Source organism: Miniopterus natalensis, chromosome 18, assembly GCF_054644295.1.
Source record: "Miniopterus natalensis isolate mMinNat1 chromosome 18, mMinNat1.hap1, whole genome shotgun sequence".
Lineage (NCBI taxonomy): Eukaryota > Metazoa > Chordata > Mammalia > Chiroptera > Miniopteridae > Miniopterus > Miniopterus natalensis.
The window spans coordinates 39,961,500-39,982,483 of NC_142098.1; the positions used below are offsets into that span (position 1 = coordinate 39,961,500).

At 42.3% G+C, this 20,984-nt stretch overlaps 3 protein-coding genes across 7 annotated transcripts; 1 reads left to right on the forward strand and 2 right to left on the reverse strand.

Moving 5' to 3' along the window:
* Positions 1-48: 48 nt before the first annotated feature.
* Positions 49-1,380, reverse strand: LOC107540448 (uncharacterized). The gene has a single exon (XM_016217218.2). The coding sequence runs from the start codon at positions 1,197-1,199 to the stop codon at positions 519-521; it is 681 nt and encodes a 226-aa protein (XP_016072704.2). The 5' UTR covers positions 1,200-1,380; the 3' UTR covers positions 49-518.
* An 89-nt stretch (positions 1,381-1,469) lies between these two features.
* ZNF577 (zinc finger protein 577) lies at positions 1,470-10,284 on the reverse strand. 5 transcript variants are annotated; one of them, XM_016217208.2, is made up of 5 exons: positions 10,222-10,284; positions 8,468-8,665; positions 6,728-6,854; positions 6,378-6,473; positions 1,470-4,662 (listed from the first exon to the last, which is right to left on the reverse strand). In XM_016217208.2, exons 2-5 carry the CDS (start codon positions 8,480-8,482, stop codon positions 3,311-3,313), a joined length of 1,590 nt encoding a protein of 529 aa, XP_016072694.1. In that variant the 5' UTR covers positions 8,483-8,665; positions 10,222-10,284; the 3' UTR covers positions 1,470-3,310. The 5 variants fall into 5 exon arrangements, with proteins under 5 accessions (XP_016072694.1, XP_016072693.1, XP_016072695.1 ...); XM_016217207.2 differs by lacking the exon at positions 10,222-10,284 and adding an exon at positions 10,040-10,201; XM_016217209.2 differs by lacking the exon at positions 10,222-10,284 and adding an exon at positions 9,132-9,702 and having other exon boundaries at positions 6,728-6,836.
* Positions 10,285-10,446: 162 nt separating this feature from the next.
* On the forward strand, positions 10,447-20,293 carry ZNF613 (zinc finger protein 613). The gene is given in 6 exon segments (XM_087826881.1): positions 10,447-10,742; positions 12,675-12,882; positions 15,490-15,616; positions 15,881-15,973; positions 18,768-20,131; positions 20,134-20,293. Coding segments are annotated over 5 exon segments (1,680 nt in total). The 5' UTR covers positions 10,447-10,742; positions 12,675-12,867; the 3' UTR covers positions 20,215-20,293.
* Positions 20,294-20,984: the final 691 nt, after the last annotated feature.

The window sequence follows — 20,984 nt, forward strand, 5'->3', positions numbered from 1 at the left end:
AAATCGTTGATGTTTATCTGCATTTTCAGTGCCAGGGTTCTTGCAGTGTTATTCTTTTTAAAAGTATTTTTATTGATGTAAAATTCACACAATGTCAAATCAACCATTTCAAAGTATGCAGTTCAGTGAAAGTTACCACATTCACAAACGTTATAGAAACACCGCCTCTATCCAGATCCAAAACATTCTAAAAGAAAACCAGAGACCCATGAATCCGTCAGTATCCATTCTCCCTTCCTCCCGGCCCTGGTAACCACCAATCTCACTGCATTCATAGGTGCTGGCTGCTAAATGCATAGCCTCTGGCTTTCACATGAAACATTTTGACAATCACTGTATTTATGATGTTTCTCTTTTGGTAAGATCCCTAGGGTATAATATGAGGATGTCTTCAAATGGAAGACTTCCAACTTTCGTTTCATCTCTAAGGTTTCTTTCCTACAGGATTTCCAGCAGGGTCTGTTATAAACACAGCATTTATGGCATTTCTATTCTGCATGAGTCTCACATTCCCCCAGTCATTGCATAGAGGGGTTTCCTCTGTGCTGAGTTTGCTGATGATTAATAACAGCTGACTTCCGAAAGAAAGCTTTTTGACATTCATCGCATCCACAGGGCCTCTCTCCTGTGTGAGTTCTCTGGTGACTGATGAGAGTTGACAAAGTAGCAAGTGCTTTCTTACAATCACAGCGTTCATATGGTTTCTCTCCTGTATGAATTCTCTGGTGTACGGTAAGATAGGGTTTAGCCGTGAAAGCTTTATCACATGCACTGCATTTGAAGGGTTTCTCACCTGAGTGGGTTCTCTGATGTACAATGAGAGCTGACTTAGAGGACAAAACCTGCCCATACTCACTGCATTCATGGGACTTTCCTATTGCGTGATGAGTTTTCTTATGATTAGTGAGAGCTGACTTTTGGATGAAAGCTTGTGGGCATTCACTGCAGCCATATGGTCCCTCTCCTGTGTGAACTCTCTGATGTACACTGAGACGTGTCCTAATCATGAAGGCTTTATCACAGACTCTGCCTCTGAAAGGTCCCTCTCCTGAATGAGTTCTCTGATGTAAAGTGAGTTTTGACTTCCAAGGAAAAGCTTTCCCACATTTATTGCATGCATAGGATTTGCCTTCTCTATGATGGGTTTTCTGATGATAGATGAGCACTTTGTAATGCAAGCTTTTTGACATTGATTGCATACACCTGATCTCTCCCTTGTGTAAGGTTCCTGTTGAGTAACTAGCTTCAACTTACTGGGAAGGGCTCTCCTACAATCATGGCATTCATGGGATTTCTTTCCTGGATGAGTTCTCTGAGGCATGGTCATAGTGGCTTATAAGTATTCACTGCACATTCATTGCACCCACATAGTTTCTTCTCTAATGGAGTTGAGTCATAATCAGTGAGCTCTGACTTCTGGATGAAAGCCAGTGTGCCCTCAACAGAATCCACTAGATATCAAGAAGAGGTTCAGAAAAATAACTTTTAATATAAAAAATATTAGTGAGATAATTAGTAACATTTGAATAAGCTCTGTAGATTGGGTTATAGTTCTATATCAGTGTTAATATTCTGATTTTGATAACTATTTTAGTTATGTAAAAAAATGACCTTGTTTCTAGGAAATACACACTTAAGTATTTAGGGGTAAAGAGTTCTGAAAAACAATATGTACATTTGAGTGTGTGTGTGATGACAGAAATAATATGATAAAAGATAGGTGGTAAAATATTTTCACTTAGGACAATCTGCAAAAAGAATGGGCAAGAAATTTGTGTATAACTTTGAAATTTCTAAGTGTAAACTATTTAGAAAGAAACAACTATTGGCTTTGTTCTGGGAAGCAGGTAAAACATTTGGAAACAAGTCCTTTAGTGGCTTGCATTTATGCTTTGTTGACAGGGTTTCTAGCAGTCTTTAGTATAGGTCCAACTAGAACCACCCACTGAACCAATACACTCCTGATGTTCCACTGTGATTCTCCAAATGTTAGGCATTTCTATCTAAGCTGGTAAGATTTAGATGAGGTCCTGGATTTTGACTTGGTGCTGTGGTAGATTAAGACACTTGGAGATGTTAAGATAGGGTGGATGCATTTTGCATGTGGGATAGACATGAATCACTGGGTGCCAGAGGGTCTACATCCTAATTGCCAGAACTGGTGAATGTTAAGTTCTAAGGCAAAGGAATCAAAGTAGCAGATGAGCTACGGTTGCTAATTAACTGATCTTAAGATAGGGACATTATCCTGGATTATCTGGGTGGGCCCAATATGATCATAAGGATCCTTCAATATGGAAGAAGGAGGCAGAAGAATCAGTATTAGAGTCATCAAAGAACTGAACAGTCCTGGCTGGCTTTGAGGATGGAAGGCGGTTGCAGACCACAGAATTGGGGCAGCTTCTAGGAGCTGGAAGAGCAAAAAGACAGACTCTTCCCTAGAGCCTCCAAAAAGAAATGCAGCCCTGCTAGCACCTTACCTTTAGTCTAGTGAGTTGCATTTTGACTGCAGACCTCCAGAACTGTAAGATAATAAATCTGTATTGTTTTAAGCCACAGAATTTGTGGCAATGCTACAGCTGCCACAAGAAACTAATACAGTTGTACTTCTACTTTCATTACATTCATAGATTTTTCACTACATAACACAATTCCTGCGCCCAAGATTTCATTTATTAGAGAAGTCTTTCCAGATTCTCAATGTATAAAATTGTGATACATGAGTTAGTTTGGTGTTAAAATGTACACATTTTATTGCTATGAGTGTGTACACATTTTGCTAAAATTTTTTTCCACATTCACTGTCTCTAGAGTTGTCTTTCTATGCTTCTCTGACATGTGATGAGACACAATTTATCACTGAAACCACGAAAGAACCTGGCCAGGTAGCTCAGTTGGTTAGAGCATCGTCCTGATACACCAAGGTTGCAGGTTCAATCCCCAGTCAGGGCATATACAAGAGTCAACCAAAGAATGAATAAATAAGTGGAACAACAAACTGATGTTTGTTTTTCTCTCTCTCTCTCAAATCAATAAATAAAAACCACCACATTCTTTCCTAAGGTTTTGGACCTGTGAGAATTATTTGATACCAATTGTGATATCACCTCTAGGCAAAGGCTTCCCCACAATAGCTGCATTTCTGCCCAATATGATTTCACTGACACTGAATAAGTCTAGCTTCTCACAGAAGTGTTCTCCACAACCAATGTACCCAAAGCTTTTCTGTCCTAAGTGAGCCCTAACATATAACATGTGCAGAATTCTTGCTAAAGGCTTTTCCACATTTCTGATACCAGAGGACTTTTTTCTACACATTTGTAACATACAATACATAATTTATTACTGAAGATGTTGTCACACTCACTGCATTTGCAAGGCTTATTCCCTGTGCAAATTCCTGATTATCTACTAAGGCTTGACTTCTGGGAAAAGGCTGTTTCACAATCACTACTTTTCTATCCCCTAAAAGTTCACTGATGTTTAATAAGTGTTGAGTTCCTGAAGAAGACACTTCCACAGGCACTGTGTTCATATGGTTTTGCTCCTTTAAGAGTTCACTGGTGTATAAAGAGTTCTGACTCCCTGAGGAAGTTTTCTCTACCATCAGTGAATTTACAGCTTTCTCTCTTGTATGAGTTTTCTTATGTTTAATGAGGACTGACATGTGGGCAAAGGCTTTGCCACATTCATGGCATGCATATGGTCTCTCTCCAGTATGAGTTCGCTGATGCTGAATGAGCTTTGACTTGCTTCTGAAGGCTTTTACACACTGACTGCATTCATAAGGTTTCTCTCCTGTGTGAATTCTCTGATGCTTGGTCAGGTCTGACTTAAAAAAGAAGGTTCTTCCACATTCACTGCATTTATAAGGCTTCTCTCCTGTGTGCAGTCTCTGATGTGCAATGAGGTATGCCTTCTGGGAAAAGGCTTTCCCACACACGCTGCATCCGTAGAGTTTCTCTCCAGTATGAGACCGCTGATGTCTACTGAGCAGGCACTTCCGGCTGAAGGCTTTCCCACATTCACTGCATCCATAGGGTTTCTCTCCTGTATGAGTTCTCTGATGTACCACAAGCTGTGACTTTCTGGAAAATGCTTTTCCACACTCATTACATTCATGGGGTTTCTCTCCTGTGTGAGTTCTCTGATGTTCAGTGAGCTGAATCTTCCTCCTGAATGTTTTCCCACATTCATTGCATCTGTGGGGTTTCTCTCCTCTTTCTGTTCTCTGATGTCTAATGAGCAGTGCTTTCCTGGAGAAGGCTCTCCCGCACTCACTGCATTCAAGTGGTTTCTCTCCTGGATTAGTGTTTTGATGGTCGCTGAGCTGTGATTTAGTGCTACTGGGTTTAACACATCCATGGCATTTAATTCCAGTAGTTTTATCATGCTGGATGTAGAAAGATGACTTTCCATAGAAAATGAACTCATCAGAATCCTTTCCTGCATATCTTCTATTCTGGTTAACAAAACCTAAATGTGACTTCAAATTTTTACACTGTGAGCCAAACTTACTGCGTCTTGCTGTTAAAGAAACAAGACTTTTGCATATATTGAAATTATTTCCAAGTACATAACTTTGTTGACATCTTTCCAAAGTTTTAATCTCATTTTGGTTTTCTGGATGCCACTGCATATGATCAATCTCCCATATTTCTTCTAGGAAAAGGAACAATAAAAATATATGTGACAATTTTAGGGGGGAAAAGATATAAAAATGTCATGGTTTGGACTAGCTCTTATAAGATCCCAGTCTAAGAGAAATGTACCCCATGGAAATGTATCCTATGCTCTGTGAAAAAAGATACTATAAAACAGCAAAAGGAAAAACAACTACCTTAGAAACAGCATAGGTAGTTCGCAATGAATAATGAATAAGTATTGCTTGGGCTTCTTTCCAAATAGTACCTTGAAAAATGGGCTGAGAAGAAGAAAAGCCACACTGTGATTGAACTAGAACAAAAGAAGATGAAGAGAGTGGATCCACTCGTCCAACAAACATCGAATGGGCTGGTGTTTACATTAGATTACATTAGAATATTATATTAGAATATTAGAATACATTAGTCACTTTAGTGCTTTTTTTTTACACTGATTTGAGAGAGAGAGAGAAACACAGACTTGTTGTTCCACTTATTTATGTATTCTTGTACGTGCCCTAAAGGGATCAAACTGCAACCTTGGCATATCAGGACCATGCTCTAACCAACTGAGCTATCCAGCCAGGGCTAGTGCAACTTTTAAAGTGACTAATATATTGTGTCTCCATGGAGCTGTCATTCTAGTAACAAAAGAGAAAGACAATCAACAGGTAAGGGGAAAAAATAGTTAAAGAATGTGGAAAATGATATGAAGGAGGTGGTAGAGTAGTGGTAGGTCGATCTTACATAAAGTAGTCATCTACAAGAAAAGTTAAACCAACATCACAGGATAAGAATGAGCAATATGCCCTGGCTGGTGTGGCTCAGTTGGTTGTGTGTCATTCTGTGCACCAAAAGGTTTAGGGCTCAATCTCTGGTAAGGGGCATGCAGGAGGCAGCTGATCAATGTATCACTCTCATATTGATGTTTCTCTCTCTCTCTCCCCCTCACTTTCCCTCTTTCTCTAAAGATAAATTTTTTAAAATCTTTAAAAAAAGAACGGACAATATTACGCAAATAACTACATGAAGATCATTCCAAGAAGAGGGAATAGCTGGAGGGCAGCTGCCTCAGTGGCTGCCAGTAAACAGGGGATTAGAATGCAGATTAGATATTAGTAACAGCAGAGAACAGAGGGCTCAGGCCTTGAGAATGAATCAAAATTTTATATGAGAACCAAGCAGAAGATTTAAAAAAAACAGAACGGGAAGCTGGGGAAGCAGAGGGTAAGTAAGTAGACAGAGGTACCCTGAAAGATGAGGCGTGTGTGATTTTCTGATTAGCTAAGGTGAGGTGGATAGTCAGGGAGGGATATGGCCCTTTAAAAAAGGGCAAGTAGAGAGCAGTGCTAAGTGCAAAGCAAGCTGTATGGGTAGTGAGAGGAACTTCATAGCAAGTAAGGCGGGGAACAGAAAGTGAGCTTGCTGCAGGAAAAAAAGGGGGGGAGATGAAGACGTCCGCATGCTAGGAAGAATGGACCCAGGTAGGCAACCAAGGTCCTAGATGAGAGAGGCTATAATCAGATCCAGAAAATTGGAAAAAGGAAGACATCAATCACCTTTATTAGCAGGCAAAGAAGAGAAGCCCTGATAAAGAACAGAGATGCAGAAAGGTATTAGGTTGTTGGGGTGAGAAAAGTTCTCTAACCAATATTTCAAAAGTGTCAACTTTTTACTAACTGGCTGAAAATTCAGTCTCATCTCTCCCCATTTTCATGGTTTTCACTCACTCACCTGGACAGGTTGGATTATAGGCTACCCCCTCTGCTATCCACCATGGTCCTCCTCGCTCCAGCCAGAAGAGTGAATCTGGGTGGGTAACTTGATATCCTGTGAAAGGGAAATCAGTGAACACTTGGCACCAAATAATAAAGCTTGGGGAATCTATGAAAACTGTAATTCAGAGGCCACATCATTTGTACCTCAGTAAAGTCAATACCTTTGACTTGGAAAGGGAGAGCAATATACTCTAGGACCAAACAGGAGAATAAAAGTCTTTGGTCCAAACCCTAAATTATTTCAGGAACCCTACAGGTTTCACTGAATGAGAAAGAAAAGGCAACTGATTGTGATGCTGGCCTTACCTATGGACAATAGGTTGTTGTAGTTCTCTGACATTACGTCCCTGTACAGGTCCTTCTGAGATGGATCCAATAGCTGCCACTCCTCCCGTGTGAAGCCCACAGCCACGTCCTTGAATGATAACAATTCCTGTGATAACACATTTCAATGCAATCAGAGGTGATGTGGAAAGAGGGACAGAAACACGTTCTTATCACTTTCCCCATGACATTCTACATATTGTGAGTCTTTCACATACCACAGGACCATGTGTCCTAGTCCACTCAGGTTGCTGTGACAAAATACCACCGACTGGGTAGCTTTCAAAAACAGAAATTTATTTTTCACAGTTGTCCTTGATTGAGGATTAAAAAAATAAAATTTAAAAATTTAAAAAATAAAAAAATCAACCCGGCCAGGCGTGGCTCGACCTAGGATCCAGGCAATCGAGGTTCGATTCCCAGTCAGGGCACATGCCCGGGTTGCGGGCTCGATCCCCAGCAGGGGGAGTGCAGGAGGCAGCCGATCAATGACTCTCTCATCATTGATATTTCTCTCTCTCTCTCTCCCTCTCCTTTCCTCTCTCTGAGATCAATAAAGATATATTTTTAAAAAACAATCAAACCCACAAATAGTATATGTAATATGATCCCAGGTATTTTTTTAACTCTTAATAGTATATACATTATATATGTACAAATACACAGTTATGCATATAAAAATGTATAAAAATACATAGATATATTTTACCACATGTCAATTACAGAAAGAAACTGGTTGGAGACCCAAACTATTAATATTTGTTATCCCTTGAGTTGGGGGGTGGGCAGGAAAATGGTGAAAGATGTTCTCTTTTGATGCAAATCCTTGTTTGCTTGAATCTCTTGCATGCAAATGTAGCCACATATAATTTGAGTGATTAAAAATACAAAGACCAAAACAAGAATAATTGGATCTGACTTCATGCGTGAACCTGGGGTTATGAAAGTGTAAGGGGAGCATTTTGTCAGTATCTATACACTAAGCTGTTCTCAAAGAATGGAACTTTCAGCCGTCTCCTGCCAAGTCAGCAACAAAAATCTGGTTGAGAGACTTCTTCATGAAAGACCACTCAAGGCAGCTCATTCATTCTATCATATAAGCCAAGCTTTATTCCTGGATAAAGTCAGATTTCCAGAATTCTCTACTGTCGAGGCACATTGCTTTTGAAGAATTCTGTTCAATCAAGTTCGGCTTTGGCATTGGCCCCTTAGCTTACTCTAAGGATCACAATAAGAAAAAGCCAAAAAAAAATCTTATGCCTCTATTACAGGACTGACATTGAGGACACTGTCTGCTACAAAACCTCTCCGAAGACCTAGCAAAAGAAATTTCTTAAGATCCAAGAGCAATGAAATGTTTACTTCCCCTGAAGAACTGGTTTGCCATCTCCTAAGAGACGCTGCAAATCATGTAACTTTTCATGTTTTTTTCTTGTTGTTATGGCTGCCAAGAAAAGTAGACACAAGTTCAAAGCTACGGCAACCAACAGGGTCTTACACAGTCACTTACCAATGTTCCAACCTTAAGAGCTTTGTATGGATCCTATGATGCACGTATCTCACACTGCCTAATTTGTCCTGATTTTAAGATTATAACCTAAACTTATTTTCGGACAGATCCTGATTTTTATCAACATATACTGTCCCATTTCATCAGACATTAGAAGTTTCCATACATCCACTGGGAAACAAAAGATGAAAAGTAGATAAAACAAACCTCACCTGGGCCATGGTCATTTTCTCAAGTTCTGAAGAAAGGACTGGCAACTCTGAGGTGTGCTTTGTCCTCTGTGTCTCTGGGTCTGCCAGGAAACTGCAGTCAGATGTCTCAGGTCAGGTTGCTGTAAGATATGATGGTCTCCCAAAGCTGGAACCTCCTTCTTCTAGCACTGAAAATGTCTTGTTCCCGTAGACCAGAACCTGTGGATTCAAGAGCAAACTCAGTTACAAGAGGACATGTGTCTGGGCCCACAGCTCTCTCTTGACCTGTGGACTCATTCTAACATTAAAGCCCTGATATTTCATCAGTGTCTTTAACACCCTGGAGCTTCTACATCTCTGTGCCTTTAACACTCTGGAGCTTCTACATTGTGGGGCCCATGCTCCTAGGGAAGATATAGAATGGGTAAGAGGGATGCCCTTTTTTTGGGTAAAGGTGGAACAGAGCAGATGTAAAAGGGGAGATGAGAAACAAAATCCAGCTCATGGTCTTGTCCACTGCCAAGTTCTCACACAGATCAATTTTAGGAAAGATAATGTATAGAAGTGGTAGCTCTGGAAAGTGACTTAAAACCACCTAGGAGCCCTGGCCTGGTAAGCTCAGTTGGTTAAAGCATTGTCCTGATAAGCCAAAGTTGCAGGTTCTATCCCAGGCAAGGGCACATACAAGAATCAACCAACAGCCTGGCCGGGTGTGGCTCAGCAGTTGAGCATCGACCTAGGATCCAGGAGACCGGGGTTTGATTCCCCGTTGGTGCGAATTCCTGGGTTGCGGGCTGGGCAGCCGATCGGTGACTCTCTCATCATTGATGTTTCTCTCTCTTTCCCCCTCTTTTCCTCTCTCTGAAATCAATAAAGATATGTTTAAAAAAAGAAAAAGAATCAACCAGTGAATGCATAAATAAGTGGAACAACAAATGCATGTTTCTCTCCCCCTTCCTCTCTCTCTCTAAAATCAAATAATCAATAGAAGAAAACTTCCAAAGTTTGTCCTAGGGAAATTCTTATAATAAGATGCTAGATTAAACACATATTAAATTTTATCAGTACCTACACACCTGATCTCAACCCTAAAAATGGAATGTACTAAATTTTAACAAGTTATTTTCCCAAGGAGTACTTAGGATAATGGAAGTGCCAACACTTGGGCCGGAATGAATCCGAAAAACAAATGTTGTAAGGCCTAGACAGTAAACAGGTACGCGGGAGGCCCAGAGACCCCATCTTACCCATGCGATTAGCAGTAAACACAGGCCTCCTCCAAAGCCAGTCCCCCAGCCACGGACACCCCAAACGCGACTCTCCAGCAAAGACATGCCAAGAGTTCGTCCCGACACGCGGCCCCACGAGCTCCCCTTCCACTGGGAACCTCCAACACTGAGCTTCCGGCTGATCGCCCAACACGGGACTCCCCGGCGAGGGCCCCCACTCGATGGTCCCAACACCGACCGCCGCCCCTTGGGGAGCGACAACAGCAGCAGCAACGAAAAGCCCGCGTCTCGGCCGCGTGGCCAGTGGCTGGAGCATCCAGGGCACCGAAAGGTGGCGGGTTCGACTCCCGGTCAGGGCACCTACCTGGGTTGCGGGGTCGATCCCCACGGGGGAGCAACCCATCGATATTTCTCTCACGCACGATGTCCCTGCCTCTCTTTCCCTAATGATTTCTAAAATCATTAAAACACATCCTCCGGTGAGGATTAAAAAACAAACCCAAAAAAAGCAACGCGCCCTGAAACACGCCGGGGACCGACACTGACCTGCCCACTGCCCTCCGCCTTCCCCCCGGAGACGACGCCCGAAACCTTTTCTCTGAACCCTTTGCCGTGGCGTCCGCCGCCCCACCGGCGCCCCCCACGGGACCCGCCGAAGCTGGACGGACGGCGGCCGACGAGGGTCAGCGCGCGCCGTCCCCGCGTCGGCGAACCGGGTCGCGCCCCGCCCCCTGTGACGTAGAATTGCCGCGCCGATTGGCGCCTGTTTACCCGGAGCCGCAGCCGCCGGGGTCGGGCGCTCTGCTTTGCCTCAGGCGTGATCTCTCTTCCCCTCACTTTCCCCGGGAAGGCTCACAGCGGTGCGAAGCCGCTGAGAGCGACCCGTGTCACCCCGTTTCCAGGCTCCGACTGTGAAACGCTGACCAGGCCGCCACACGAACTGCTTAGCTGCTCGGAAGCTCGAGCCAGCCGGAGGTGCCCTCGGGATGGGCAGACGCGGTGCCCGACGCCCAGGCCTCTGAGCCGAAGGCTGGAGAGAAGCTGAGCGGACGCGGTCAGCTCAGGCTGTAAGTCCCACGGAAGGGACCCCGGCCCGAGCAGAACCCCAGCAGTTAAAGGGGAGCCGGCTCTTGCCCTGAGCGGTCCGGGCGGAGGGCGCTTAGTGGAGGAAGCGGCCTTGGAGGCCCGTGTAGGAGTTAGAGACCCGTTGAGGGTCGCCTTGATCAGAGAGCAGGATTAGAAAGCTCTCGTTACGGTTGGGGTGGAGGAAAACGGGGAACACGGTTGTTCAGTGGCCGGCAAAAGGGGCAGTGTCAACGGAGGAGCTTTGGGGAAGGGAACGGGGGAGGGGGCGCCAAAGCTCTGGGGCTGCTCCTTTGCAGCAGCGCATGGCCTAAAGTTGGATCTGTGCAGAAATTAGCCGGGCCCTGGGCAAAGATGACACAAATTCCGTGACGTGTCCCATATCTCTGCGGAAGGGATTAGGAAGTACAGGTTGACAGTTATAAAAACGGTCACTGGGATGTCAAGTAGGGCATACGGAACATGGCCCGTAGTATCGTAATAACTATGTGGTGTCAGGCCGGAGGCAGGCTTATCAGGGCGATCACTTCGCAAGGTAAATGACGTTGCTTAGAAAATTAAACACATTTTAACCTACTTTGCATTCTTTGGATAAACCCGGTGTAGTCATGAAGTATTGGGCTCTTTATATGTTGCTTATATGTTTGGTAGAAATCTGGGAAATATTTGCGGGACCACGGTAGAATATAACTTTGGGTCAAGCAAATTTAATAATATGGGCTTACCATGAGTTGGCTCTGGGTTTAAAGTGTGAGCTCAGTTAGAGTGCTTTTGACCGTTTGCTTGGTTGGTTGAGTAAAACCTGACTCAAAGGTGGCCTGCATCAGCCCTGGCCGGTGTGGCTCGGTTGGTTGAGCATAATCCCGGTGCACTGAAAGGTTATGTGCAACCATCAGTACAGTCAATTCTAGAACATTTCATCGCCTCACAAAGAAACCCTGCGCCCTCTAGTTGCCACTCTGTCCTTCCATTTCCCCCCATTTCTAAGCAACTGCTTTCTTTGTGGTCTCTATAGATTTGCCTATTTTGGACGTTTCATATAAATACAGTCATATACTATGGTCTTTTGTAACTGGCTTCTTTCACTTAGCATGTTTTAGAGGTTTATACATGTGTTAGCCTGTATTCCTTTTTATACCTGAATACCGTTCTATTGGGTAGATACGGCACATTTTGTTTATCCCTTCATCAGCTAGTGGATATTTGGGTTGTTTCCACATTTTAGGCTATTATAAATAATGCTGCTATAACATCTGTGTTCAAGTTTTTGTGTTGGTATGTTTCACTTCTCCGATATAAAGCTGGAGTGAGATTTCTGGGTCACATGGTAAATGAGCACAGACATATTTCCTCCCCATCTTAAAGACTAAAGATGGATTAATGATGAGTAGAGAAGTCACATATAGATAGATATATAATAAAGGAAACAAAGCCATGATAAAATCTATGTGGTAGGCATACAGGTGATCAAGTGTAAATCTTTAAACTTTGCTATATATTTGAAATTTTTCATAATAAAATCATGGGAAACAGAGTAGCTCATAAGAGTTCATTGGAAAAAATATCCTCATGCCTCAGGTGAGGATTAAAAAGAAAAAATAGGTGTCCAGATCTTCACCTTTTATATGTCTCTGTCCAATAATTGACCTGTGTGAGAAGTCCCCTGCTGCAGCAGCATTGCATTGTGCTGGTTCTCCTTTCCCATCTCCCCTTTCACAATCACCCCACTTCCACTTCACGGAAGAAACACATACTGCCCACGCCTTCAGAATCTTACTGTTTATTGCTCCGGAGTGTAATAGCCTCTGGAGATTCAAATAAAGGGACAGATGGCCTTGAAATCAGCTGAATGACAGTAGCAGTGACAACATCAGGGCCCAGAGGAAATGTACACTCAAAGTAAATTTACTTTTCAGTCCACAGGTCCTGGCTGGAGGAACAAGATATATCAGGTGACCTGAGGAGGAGGTTTCAGGATCTGGATGTTGTCGTTTGTGGGGACACCACTGACCAGAGACTAAGATTTCTAACCAGAAATTTAGGGCAGCTCAAGAAGAAACTAAAGACACAGCATCTTTGTTACTGGCCATTTCCCAGTGACAGAAGAACATGATTAAGGACCAGGTGACTTCCTTTGTTTTATTCCTTCCTTTGTTCCATGACTGATTTCTAGAGGACTTGGAAACATGACTGAATTGAATGGAACAGTAGGATTTGTGGAGAAATAAATTTAGCCTCTAACTTCCACATTAAAGCAAAATAGGATCAGGAGTATGTTCCTCCTGGAATCTTCACTAAATGACTAATCTTGGAACATAGTGTGACTCGAGCATCCTACAGGTTACATTAGTTGTCTGTCACCTTCTGTCTAATATCTCTGACAACCCCCACAACCAGAGAATCATGGTGAAGACAGGCTGTGCACTGACTTGGAGGAAGAGGCAGGCCAGTTCCTCAGAGGATGTCACTATATATTTCCTGACACTTCACGTATTTTTATGGTTCTTCCTAGAGCTGAGATGGTAGACTGTCCTTAATTTCAGCTTTCTTGTAATTGCAGAAGCAGAGCTCCTCAGAGACGTCTTTGAGAATAGACCACAAGAGCTCAAAGGGCACAGGTTTTCATGAGACCCATCAACCCAGCCTTGCAGTAGTCAGGGTTAATCTAGAAAGAAAACCTAGATGACCTAAGAAAGTGGAAGGATTGCATGATGTTCAAAGGTCCTTGTGACCACATGGCTGAACTAGTATTTGAGTTCAGGCTTGGCAGTGGGCAGTGTGGAAAGTACTGTTGTCTGCTAAGGTTGTTGTGGTCCCACGGGGCCTTCTTTAGTACTTCCTCCTCTCTAAGATAGTACTCTTCCCTGTGTTTAAAGCCACTTCCTACTGCCTGATCTTTAATTACCTTTAAAACTTTTATCATACAAATGTGCACGGATACATTTTTAAAACTCCAGTGATTACAGCCCTAGCTGGTTTTGCTCAGTGGTTAGAGCGTCAGCCTGTGGACTGAAGGGTCCCAGGTTTGATTCTGGCCAAGGGCACATACCTCAGTTGCAGGCTCCATCCCCGGCCCTGGTTAGGGCATGTGTGGGGGGCAACCAATTGATAATGTCTCTTTCACATCCCCTCCCCCCCCCCCGAAGCAATGGAAAAAATATCCTCTGGTGAGAATTTTAAAAAAAAGACTCCAGTGATTACAAAGTACATATAGCAAAAAAGTAAGGTTTCTCTTCTTATGCTTCTTCCCTCATCCCCTAGTTTAGTTTAACAAGTGGTCAGTAATGTGTACTTCCCGTCACTGTATCTGTGTGCACATCTATGTATAGATATTGACAGATACATGTGTCTCAGCCCTTAGATCTTTGGGTAGTGCCTTCCCATTATTATGTTTACTTTTTCATAAACTGGATTGGTAAATGTTAGACCTCACTCTAGCCTCTTTATGTTTATTATTCTGTCTTTTATGTACTCCATTACTGTGCCCTTTTTGCTGCATTTTGAGTAATTTCTTCTTTCCGATATCTAGCTTCCAGTTCATTATCTCTTCAATGTATTTGATATGCTGTGAACCTGCCTAGTTATATAAATAGAAATAACATATTACATGTATGTACAGTCATGTGCCACTTAACCACGGGCATACATTCTGAGAAATGAGTCATTAGGCAACTTTGTCATTGTGTAAATGTCATAGAGGCACTTACACACCCCTAGATGGTGTGGCCTACTGTACACCAAGACTATGGTATGCCATCGTTGTTTATGTGGTATGTCGTTGACTGAAATGTTATGTGGCCTGCTATTTATTTTCTTAGTCTGCTTAATGAACTTTAATAGTCTCTTGTTCTTTGGACATGTTTTGGGAAGTTGCTTTATTCCTCCTAATGTATAAAATATACTTATTTAATATGTAGTGTCTTGTAATTATAGTGTTTGCATGTTTTTCATGGTTGATTCTGATAATGGTTATCAATGTTGACAATTAATGTAGGAATGGAATATGTTGTAGTCACTCTGATATTAGTATATATTTAATGCCTGGTAAATATGTACCTTTAAAGGAAAAAATATATATATGCCAGGCTGGCGTCTCAGTGGTTAGAGCATCGGCCCTCGCACCAAAGGGTCGTGGGTTTAATTCCCGGTCAGGGACATGTACCTGTGTTGCAAGTTCGATCCCCCACCCCAGTCAGGGCGCGTGCAGGAGGTAACCAACCCATGTGTCCCTCTCATATCGGTGTTTCTCCCTCCCTCTCTCTCTCTCTCTCTCTTCCCGCTTCCCCCCTCCCTTCCACTCTCTCTAAAAATCAATGGAAAAAATATCCTCTGGTGAGGATTAACACACACACAATATAAATATATATATAGCAGATGTTTCTAGTTTTAGCAAGAGGATTTAATGACTACTTATTACATAAATGTTTGATTTGTAGAATGATGGTTGACAGCACTATCACAGAATTTTTACTAGAGTTTGATTTTTTTTTGGTAGTTCTCACCCAAGGATAGAGATTTTTTTCCATTGATTTTTAAACCAGCAAGGGCTTAGAGATTGATTTTGAATATGGATAGATTTTGCTTCTATAACAATATAGTTTTTTAAAAAAATCAAAGCGCTTAATATAGATGTAGCCTGTATGGTAAAAATGAGTAGAACAACTTTCTTCACATTCCTTCTCTTTCAATAACTAGAGAAATACTCCTATTAACAGGACCATATTTTTACAGAAATCACTGACACTGGAGGATGTGGCCGTGGACTTCACTTGGGAGGAGTGGCAGCTCCTGGACTCCAATCAGAAGGACTTGTACCGGGATGTGATGTTGGAGAACTACAGCAACCTGGTGTCAGTGGGTGAGTCACTCGGAAGGTGCCCTATCAGTGGCCTTTCTTAGCTTCTGAAAGGTCTGGAGTGTCTGTGATGCTCTGAAGTGGTAGATGAATCTCAGTCCCCTCTGTGGTCCCAGGTTCGAGGGTATAACGTGCCCTACTTCAGAGTAAAACCTTTACTTTGCTGACCTGCAGGTTGCATAGTTCCTAAAATATAACATTCTTCTATGTTGATAGACCAAATCCCAATTCAAAGACCCTATCTCTTCTGTCATTTCCCATGAACAGGGTATCCAGCCAGCAAGCCAGAAACACTCTCCAGATTGGAACAGTGGGAACCATGGACAATAGGAGATGAATTCCACAGTGGAATCTGTTCAGGTGGGTGAGAGAGAACCAGCAAGGTGGGTGGCCAAGGAATTCCTATTGTATTCATTCAGAGGTGTCACAGCCGTGAAGGTGTCTGAGGACATATAAACAGAGCCTCCACAAATCTCCCACAAAAGAGCTCTTTTTCTTTAAGGCGTTTATAGGAATGTATCTCTTCTTGGATTTGATCCCTATTTGTTTCCTCTAGGTCTTGATTTTTTTCCCCTCTATGTTTGTTACAATTCTCAGTTTTAATCTTTCTTCCCCCAACTCTGTATCAGTACTGGTTTCTTGTACTTTTCTTGCTCTGAAATTCCATCTTCTATGCCTCTCTCCAAGAAGAAATGTATGATGTTAGCACTGTCTTCTGACTGTAGCACCTTCTTGCCCCTTTGGATAAGATTGTTTTCCCTTCCTAACACCCACCCCATCTTAGATTGGGGGTTAGGATTTTAACATATAAATGTGGGAGCAATATAGACATTCAGTCTATGGTTCCCTCTATTAATGTATATCCTGGTGGTGTTGGAAAAACCTCAGTCTTGCCCTGGCCAGTGTGGCTCAGTTGAGTGTTGTCCTGTACACTGAAAGGTAGCCAGTTCAATTCTAGGTCAGGGCACATGCCCAGCTTCAGTCCCCTGTTGGGGTGCATATAGGAGGCAACCAATCAATGTTCCTCTCTCACATGGATGTTTCTATATTTCTCTCCCTCTCCCTTCCCTTCTCTTGCTAGCTTTGGGACAACAGCCTGAGGTAGTCTGTATATAATGCTGAAAGCAGGCCCTCTTGAGCCTCATTGGTGAACAACAGCCCTAATATGTGCTAGAAGAGATTTAATTGAGTGAGACATAAAGCCATACATTTTAGGAGTAAGATTTTAGTAACAAATAGAGTCTGCGTGTAATAGCTTTGGCTACAGTTCAGGGCTATGTGAAGTTGTCAACATGAACAGTCAAGACGGAATACTTTTGAAATTTAGGGAAAGCAGAGTTAACAGTGACATAGATTGGAGGAATGATGGCATGATATATAGGAGGCATATCTAGGACTCAAATGAAGATGAACGACAAAGAATGAAGGTGTCAAGTTGGAAATGTGCACTGTCAAAAGATTGGCCCAAAGCCTGCCACATGAAGGCCAGTTTTAGAAGGTATTTGTGAGGGAACTGTTGGAGTATAAACATGGATAATTGGGGTAATTGTTGGTAATGTAATTTTTATTTCCAGGCTAACTGTTAAGGTATTTGTTAGTAATTGAGGTAGAATGGTGGGATTTGGAAGCTTGATTTATATTATTATTAGATATGTAGTCTTACTTTTTAACTGAGCGGCAACAGTGTAATGATAGTAAAGTACACCCAGTAGTTCTGGAAAAGGAAGAAAAATGGAAGGCAGAACTGCCAAGAGTCTTGGTTTGGCTAGAAGTGTGATCCCTTAGGACTGCTTCAATGATGGAAACTCAGATCTCTGAGTGGAATGTTGAAAGAAGATGTAGTTAGTGGCAAGATGTGGGTTTGGGGATCATTGCATTGAAATGGGAACTGTTTAAATATTGCATGTGAACAATTACAGAGTATGACTGGAAAAGGTGCCAGTTCCCTAGTGTGATATTGTGATAAAGGAAATATACATTTGGTTCCTGGCACAAAACCCCAGTAGTTTCCTGAGTGTAGGAATGCGTATTTCTCCGAACAGTATAGACAGTGTTTGATGCTCCTTTGTGGACTTTTTAAAACCCAAACTCTTGCCCTGGCTGGTTTGGCTCAATGGTTAGATTTCTATATCCAGTTGAGTTCTTTGTGTCTTACTCGGATAGCTAAAAGCCACCTGAAGGTCAGTACACTTTGAAATGCACACTTGATTTCCCAACATTGTGAACTTCAGTAATATTCCCTTTCTCATGAAAAGGCACTACCCACAGCCCTGGCTGGTGTGGCTTGGTTGGTTGGAGTGTCATCCATTCCCAGCCAGGGTGCATGCCTGGGTTGCAGGTTTAATCCCCACATAGGAAACTGCTGATTGATGTTTCTTTCTCACATTGATTTTTTTTTTCTCCCCCCCCCCCACTTCCTCTCTGTAAAATCAATTTAAAAATTAAAAAAAAAAAAAAAAAGACACTACCTACCTATTCAGTGGCCCAAGTCAAATAATTAGGAATAATACCTGGTCCCTCATATTTATTAATTGCCCTGTGTTGAAACCATGACTGAGCCTCGTCTTTTTCCTGTCTTTAGATTAAATCCCGATTTCTTCCACCTTGCTCTCCATTGCTCCCTCAAACCACTTTACACAATTTGTACCTGCCTTCTTTAACATTGCTTGCTTGTTCAGTTTTCCCTAACCAGAATGTATGCTCAGTGAAAATAAGGAATGTTTCTCTGTGTTCATGACCAGCACAAGACTTGGTCCATAGTCATCATTTAATAAGGATTTATGGATGTGCGAATGTGTCTCACATCATTTTGAAACAAATATCTTCTGTGCTTGAGTGCTAACAGTAACTTGATTTTATTTTACTATCGCAGCATGCTTTATGAGGTCACATTTAGAAAGCAACCAAATCTATATTTACTCATTTTGAATGAACTAACCTTGTTTATACAGTGACTGTTTTTACCTTTTATTTTCTTTGTTTAATGTATTTTATTTACTCTTGTCTAAGTGATCATAAACACATTTGCTTGGAGTTTCTTTAAACTGTGATCATAGTGTTATCAATAAAGCACCAGTCTACACAGAGTTGTTTGTGAAGTAGTTTTATTCTATACCAAGCTCATGGAAAGATTCATTCTTCTCTTCTTTCCTAGAAATCAAGAAAAATGATAGTCACCTACAGGGGCACTTGCAAAATCAAAGATGTCTAAAGAGAACAGGACAGTGCCATGAACATAGTGCATTTGGAAACATCATTCATTGGAGTAAAAATAATTTTTCTTTAATGCAAAATCATGATATATTTGACTTGCATGGGAAAGCATTGAAATCAAATATAAGTTTGGTCAACCAAAATGGAAGCTGTGAAGTAAAGAACCCAGTTGAGGTTAATGGGGATGTGAAATCTTTCCTCCATGCAAAGCATGAACAACATCATACTGACATAAAATTTCCTGAATGTGGAAATTCTGTAAACACAAATTCACAATTCATTAAGCTTCAAAGAACTCAGAAGATAAATAAACCCCATGTATGCAGTGAATGTGGGAAAGACTTCATCAAGAAGTCTCGCCTCATTGATCACCAGAGAACTCATACGGGAGAGAAACCTCATGGATGCAACATATGTGGGAAAGCCTTCTCCAGGAAGTCCAGGCTCACTGAACATCAGAAAACTCATATACGAGAGAAACGGTATAAGTGCACGGAATGTGACAAAGCCTTCCCCAAGAAATCACGGCTACTTTCTCATCAGAAAACTCACACAGGAGAGAAACCGTACATTTGTGATGAATGTGGAAAAGGCTTCGTCAAGAAGTCTCGGCTCATTAATCATCAGAGAGTGCACACAGGAGAGAAGCCTCATGGATGCAGTCTGTGTGACAAAGCCTTCTCCAGAAAGTCCAGGCTCATCGAACATCAGAGGACTCACACGGGGGAAAAGCCTTATGAATGCACGGAATGTGACAAAACCTTCCGCTGGAAATCACAGCTCAATGCCCATCAGAAAACACATACAGGAGAGAAATCGTATATATGCAGTGACTGTGGGAAAGGCTTCATCCAGAAGGGAAATCTCATTGTACATCAGCGAACACACACTGGAGAGAAACCCTATATATGCAATGAATGTGGCAAAGGCTTCATCCAGAAGGGCAATCTCCTTATTCATCAACGGACTCACACTGGAGAGAAACCCTATGTATGTACTGAGTGTGGCAAGGGCTTCAGCCAGAAAACTTGCCTCATATCACATCAGAGATTTCACACTGGAAAGACTCCGTTTGTGTGTACTGAATGTGGAAAATCCTGTTCACACAAGTCAGGTCTCATTAACCATCAGAGAATTCACACAGGGGAGAAGCCTTATACGTGCAGTGACTGTGGGAAAGCTTTTAGAGATAAGTCATGCCTCAACAGACATCGAAGAACTCATACAGGAGAGAGACCCTATGGGTGCTCTGACTGTGGAAAAGCCTTCTCCCACCTGTCATGCCTGGTGTATCATAAGGGAATGTTGCACGCAAGAGAGAAATGTGTAAGTTCAGTCAAGTTGGAAAATCCTTTTTCAAAGAGTCACAGCTCATCACATTCAAGTGACAGTGTACAGGAGAAAACCCCTGTTAATGTGCAGATGCCTTCTGTGGCAGCTCAGATTTCATTACACATCAGTGGGTTCCTAGCAGATACAAATGTGGCCACTTTGGAACTGCCAGGTGCCCAAGGCACACCCTCAGCAGGTAACAGAATTGGCACAAAGAAACCTTATGAATGCAGTGAATGTGGTAGTACTTTCCGTGACAACTTATGTCATATTGCATGTCACAAAAAACACTCAGGAGTAAACTGTGATACCATCAAGGTGGAAGACCCTTGAATAAAACCTCCTAGCTCATTATATGGCTGAGAAGTGTATACTGAGACGTGTGCATACAGAGACTAGGAGTGCTATTTATGGCGATAGACCCTATTAGTGCTGCTTCATGTGTCACATGTCATGAGTGAGCTCATAGTTGACAGAAATATGACCATGGGAACCCTTTTCCAGAAATAAGACTTCAGTAGATGGCAGAGTTCACACGAGAGAAATTGTTGGACCTTTGAAGGCAGTGATTGTGGCAGGGTTGTCAGTGGTACATTCTGCCTCATCCACTGGCAGAGGAAATCCTAGAAGTAAAACTCTGGGCACTAACTGTGGAACATCTTTAGCAAAATATCAGCAAATGCATGAAGCAAATAAGGCCTGTGAAGATGAAGACTAGGGATGTGTGTCACAATTCTAACAATTATACATCAGATGATAGACATAGTGTACATTTTAGGACAGTATACCTTGAATCAGACTCCTAGTTGATATGTCTGTCAGTACT

Excerpts from the sequence above, each read along its gene's own strand:
- LOC107540448 (XM_016217218.2), bottom strand. The coding sequence starts at position 1,199 with ATGCAATCAATGTCAAAAAGCTTGCATTACAAAGTGCTCATCTATCAT.
- ZNF577 (XM_016217208.2), bottom strand. Across the intron at positions 6,474-6,727 it reads CAACAACCTATTGTCCATAG|GATATCAAGTTACCCACCCA; the intron begins GTAAGGCCAGCA and ends TCCCTTTCACAG. Across the intron at positions 4,663-6,377 it reads CTATAATCCAACCTGTCCAG|AAGAAATATGGGAGATTGAT; the intron begins GTGAGTGAGTGA and ends TCCTTTTCCTAG.